The 5,172-nt window shown below is 33.7% G+C and overlaps 1 protein-coding gene across 1 annotated transcript; it reads left to right on the top strand.

The window, feature by feature from the left end:
- Positions 1-2,073: 2,073 nt before the first annotated feature.
- Positions 2,074-4,290, top strand: LOC133289518 (glycolipid transfer protein 1-like). Its single transcript, XM_061487492.1, has 6 exons — positions 2,074-2,197; positions 3,014-3,069; positions 3,184-3,314; positions 3,399-3,534; positions 3,932-4,063; positions 4,232-4,290. The coding sequence occupies exons 1-6, from the start codon at positions 2,074-2,076 to the stop codon at positions 4,262-4,264; spliced, it is 612 nt and encodes a 203-aa protein (XP_061343476.1). The 3' UTR covers positions 4,265-4,290.
- The last annotated feature ends 882 nt before the right edge of the window (positions 4,291-5,172 follow it).

Raw genomic sequence — 5,172 nt, 5'->3', positions numbered from 1 at the left:
GGTGGTAGGGCGAAACAATTTTACCTCTTATTGAATCACAAGTTTAAGGCCAGAAGTGAAACAACTAAGGAGAAAGGATTCAGAAAGACCATCAACCTTATTAGACAAGGTCTCGAATTCCTCCTGATATTCGGTGACAGATCCTCTCTGTGTCAACTTGGATAACTTGCCCTGATAATCCTCCAATTCGGAGGGTCCAAAACGAACTTGCAGAGATTGCAAAAAGGAATCCCAAGAATCAATCTTGGTATTCTTGTGGAACCACTGATAGAAGGATAGAGCCTTCCCATCGAGATAAAAGGAAGCTATACGAAGACGTTGATCTTCCTCAATGTCATGAAAATCAAAATACTGATTGATTTTGTAAATCCAACCTTGTGGGTCAGAAGAGCCATCAAACCGAGAAACTTTGATGCGAAGATTACGCGTTGCTGCTGACTCACGATTTTGCCCTAAGTTGCTGTGTCCAGAAGAAGATGGAGATTGAGTACGCTCCCTGTAACTATCAAAGATCGCGTCCAACTTGCATGTAATTTCTTGAAATTTCTTGTGCATCTGGTCCTTCAAACCTTCCACCTCCGATTGCGTTTGGTCCAAACGATCGTCGATTGAACGAGCACGTGTCTCGGGAGCCATCATTCAAGGATGAAAGAACCACTTGATAGGATTGACCTACTGATAAAACAGAACAAGAAGAGAGATGAGAAAAAAGAATTCTTATTCAAACAATGACGATTACAATTCAGATGATTCTCTTCATATTCAACTCCCTATTTATACAATCATAATCCAGCTAACCGAATTGCTCTAACTAACCCATATGCTACTCTTTGATTTACATAACAGAATACTAATCATGGTTACTGCTATAGTAACCTTGCTCCTACCATATGTAGTTCTCCCCATCTAGTCTTTTCGGTCTCCTTCTAGATCTCCCTGGCATGTCTCCTTCCATCGTCTCCATTGGGCTCTCTTGCTGAGCTTGTATTTGCTCAACCTCTTTCCTCTTCATGTGAGTGGTTTGTGGTTGATATCACTCGATCCACTATTTCTTCTACACACATGCATGGACTTGTCTCACTGAGAGTTGCTGTGTCGGTTATTGGGCTTGTGGTGTTGGTTGTTGGGCTTGGGCTCATATCAGAATCGCACTCAGATTTTTTCTCACCTATTTAAATTGTTTTACCAACTGAGTTACATTTATTGAGTACCTTTTTCCTTTTAAGAATTGAAAGTTAAGAATGAGTTTGACACATTAATTAAATACAATTAGAGATAAAATAATTTTGTATGATTTTTTAATCTGTTAATTATGATTAATTTTTTTTTTTTTGGATAACAATTATGATTAATTTTAAATCTAAAGTATCAAGAATAATGGTATAACACCACTTTGAAGTAAAGTTGGACTTCAAAGAAATTGGATTTTGTTAAAGAAAATTACATAGTTATAAGGCCCAATTTCCAAAAGCCCAATAGTCTACAGATGGAAATGTTCAAAATATAAAATGGAAAAACGATGTTGTCTGTTTGTGGTTGCAGACAATGAAACAAGTACCAGAATTAACGGTATCTGTTTCTGAGAATTCGCAAACAGAAACGGTAATGCTCCCGTCTTGAACAGGTTCTTCTTTACAAACACAATTCTCAATTTTAACTCTGATTATTTGTTGGTTCAGCCATGCATGAACATAGATAATGTTCAAAGTCTTCAAATTGAAAATAGATTGCTATACAAATACTACGTTGTTTTCTGGCTTAGATAAGTTCTCTCTCGAACAAACCATTCCTGGTGAAGGTAGATGATTAAATTCTGATTTTATTGGTGAGATTAGATTGGTTTATTTAGATCTTAAGTGTGCATGTCCCTCCATATTTGCGGTTAATTACAGCGTGACATTTTGTAGAGATTGTGGGGTATCATAGACATTGAAATTAAATATAGATGACTTAAGAAACCGCATATTGCACAATTAGGACAATTTCGTTTTTGTTATTTTGGTATCAAATTTTTTTTTTTCCTGCATTATAAGTGATGACAATCTCACTGACATTGATATTTACAGCACAAGAATGGAAGTGGAAGGATCTGTATTCAGTACGGCTTTGGAGGGGTTGGCGAAAGTTAGGTCTGAAGAGGGAAAGATACTCACAAAACCTTTCTTAGATATATGCAATAGTTTATTACCTGTTATAGGTATGTCTTCTGCTTGAAATTTAATATCCTTAACTTAACTCAGATAAAGTGTATCAATTTTTTCCGTGGGTTCAATGACTATAGTTTCCAAGTTAAATATTATGCAGGGAAATGTATTCCTTAGGAATTACAGCAGATATATACGTCTTCATTTATTTTCATGTCTTTCTGGTTTTGTCTAGGCAACTTAAGTAACCTTTATAGATAATGGTATGAATGAAATACTACAAAATTTCACAGTTGGTGCTGACTTCTGCAGTTTATAAGGCTCTTGTCCGTAGCTGTTGACTGTTGAGGCTTGATTTGAATCCTTGAGTGATATATATAGTTAGCTAGGTAGATAGATAGGTACACATCAACTGTTAAGATTCTTATCCTTACTGAGATCAGAACATATTCTGTTTTTGATCTCTCACTATTTTTTTGTATCATTAGAAGTAGTTTTTTTCATAACTAGTATTCTGGGAGCAAGTGCTATTATACATGGTAGATTTAGAAATTCCTTTTCCAAGTGGAGTAGGAGATAGTGCATGACTTTCTCTGGGTAGTTTCTTTTAGAAATTCAATATAAAAATCATTTATGTGTTTCCACCTAATAGTTTAAATTTTTGGGAGAGTTGGTTGCACAACAGTTTCCAACACAAGCCCCTTTCCCTGGATAGTGGATAGCCTCAATAACCATTGCTATATGGTAAATTCGAGCCTTAAAGCCTTAGGAGAGACATAAATCTGGTCAAACTTCTGGTTTCTCAAAGTTTCACATTTCATTTTTCAATGGCATTAGATGCTGAATCTTGATTGTTTATGTGGTTTCAGATAAGTTTGGAGGAGCATTTTCATTTGTAAAATCTGATATTGGTGGTAACATATTGGTAAGCTGACAATTAGGTTGTTGCCTTGATTGAAGCTTTTCATTTGTCAGTTCACTTGCATGTTCTTGTAAATATTCTCTGGTAACTTATATATCTCATCTTTGATCCTTGTAGAGGTTGCAGTCTAAGTATGAGTCCGACCCTTCTGAATACAAATTGTTATTCACTGTAGTGCAAAAAGAGGTTGAAGCTAAAAAAGAAAAAGTTTCATCTAGCTGCACAAATAGCCTGCTATGGCTGTCACGGTATGTATTATTTGTGCTTTAATGCTTATATTAGTGATTGCTGAGCTTCAACCTGTTTTTGATATCTTGTTCACAATTTCATAGGAGCATGGATTTCACGGTACAAATGTTCAGCAACTTACGGGAACATGAGGATTGGAGCATGCGACGTGCTTGTGCTGATTCATACAACAAGACATTGAAACCGTGGCATGGCTGGCTAGCTAGTTCAAGTTTCGGTGTAAATTGTATTCTTATTTAATAGAATTATCAAAAGTTTAAGCTTATATTCTTAGGACAAAAAAAAGCACTGATCGAATTTCTGTCCAAATGAGCTTTTATCAAACACTCAAAAATTCAGTTGGAGAGATTTTCTTTCTTTGAGAGGATAATTATCTTAAGTATATCACAAGATGAGATTTATCCATTTAGCTTTGAGTTTCAAAATACACTTTCATGCTCTAATTGTCATTGTTGAGTCTCATACCACATAGTTTTGTCATTTATGTAGGATCTTAGATGTTTAAAATCTTGGACATATTTTTGTAATGATGGAAAAGTATAAATTGCAAAATGCAGCTCAGAAGAGGATTCTTTTAATCTATTCAGCTTTCCAACACCATTCTGTTGAATTTCAGGTTGCAATTAAGCTATTGCCAGATAGAAAAAAATTCATGGAGATAATCAGTGGTACAGGGGACTTTGATTCTGATATGGAAAAATTCTGTACCGGTTTCTCTTCAGTGCTTGCAGAGAATCATCAATACCTGGTATGATTTTTTACCATACTATTTACAGAATGATCCAAAAATTACTTTAAGTTGAAGTTTATCATATAAAATTGTTTAGCACAATTTTGATTTTATAGAATGTGAAACGGGCTTAGAAAACATATAAATTAGATTTCATTTGATGCTTTGATTTTGTTCTTATTCCAGGCTAGTGTTGGAATGAATGATATGAAAGCTTGATGCACAAACTGAAAATCTGAAGTTGACCGGTCTTCCCTTCTTTCACTACAGTTTTATTATTATATTACTTATCCTGATATTAGTACTTGCATAATACACCATGTACAAAATCTGCCATAGGTTTCTATAAACCTCTAAATGATTTTTGTATGTATTTGGAGAAATACTGATACAACTGTATAAACTTTAATTTTCATCCTTGTAGCAATTAAACATCAATATTGAAGCAATTGCAATTAGGCGTTTCATTTTGTGTCCAACTCAAACTGTTCATCCATCCTTTATTTTATGCTTTTAAGTTTTTTTCAGATACAATTTTCCTGTAAGATTTAAGAAAAATGAAAGGATGATTTCAAGTATCAATGATCCGAAAGATTTTATTTTATTTTACTTTTTTTCTTCTTCAAGAGATTCAAGTTATCGATCCCACCTTGTGCCTATATCGTAATTTCATTCATAAGCCATATAACATGTGTTGGGTTTGACAAATTCCTAATTTAATTATTGTTATAGACAGGTATTATTTTGTTAGTAGACTCTTGATTTTATAATTAATATCAAGATATGTGTATGATTTATAAGATATATGCTACATGTGTAAGATTTATTTTGAATAGAAAATTAGGAAAGTAAAAGAGAATATGTAAAGATGGTAACTTATTTTAAAATATATATACTTGTACTGAACAATAGTTTAAAGCATAATAATGAGAGTGAGAAAATTTGTAAGTAATGTTACCATGCCAATTGAGTCATTGACAGATAGTTTGTAATTTTGTCTTTCAAAATTGTGATGGAGGATAGTTTGCAAATTGCTATTTTGTAGATGGAAAAGCTGCTTCAAGGAAGATTTGCAGTTTTATTATTTATGCAAAGGATATAGAGTATGAAGACTACCAAAAAAAAAA

The sequence above is a fragment of the Gastrolobium bilobum genome, unplaced genomic scaffold, assembly GCF_033153095.1.
Source record: "Gastrolobium bilobum isolate Gb01-03AN ecotype WA unplaced genomic scaffold, APGP_CSIRO_Gbil_v1 utg8959, whole genome shotgun sequence".
NCBI lineage: Eukaryota > Viridiplantae > Streptophyta > Magnoliopsida > Fabales > Fabaceae > Gastrolobium > Gastrolobium bilobum.
Note: the sequence above shows the minus strand (reverse complement) of the source record. Positions and strands in the feature narration are given on the sequence as shown.

What these genes read in the sequence shown, in the direction of transcription:
- LOC133289518 (XM_061487492.1), top strand. Translation starts at nt 2,074, where the DNA reads ATGGAAGTGGAAGGATCTGTATTCAGTACGGCTTTGGAGGGGTTGGCG. An exon ending in TAGCTAGTTCAAGTTTCGGT is followed by an intron (nt 3,535 to 3,931) that starts GTAAATTGTATT and finishes GTTGAATTTCAG; the next exon opens with GTTGCAATTAAGCTATTGCC. An exon ending in CAGAGAATCATCAATACCTG is followed by an intron (nt 4,064 to 4,231) that starts GTATGATTTTTT and finishes TTCTTATTCCAG; the next exon opens with GCTAGTGTTGGAATGAATGA.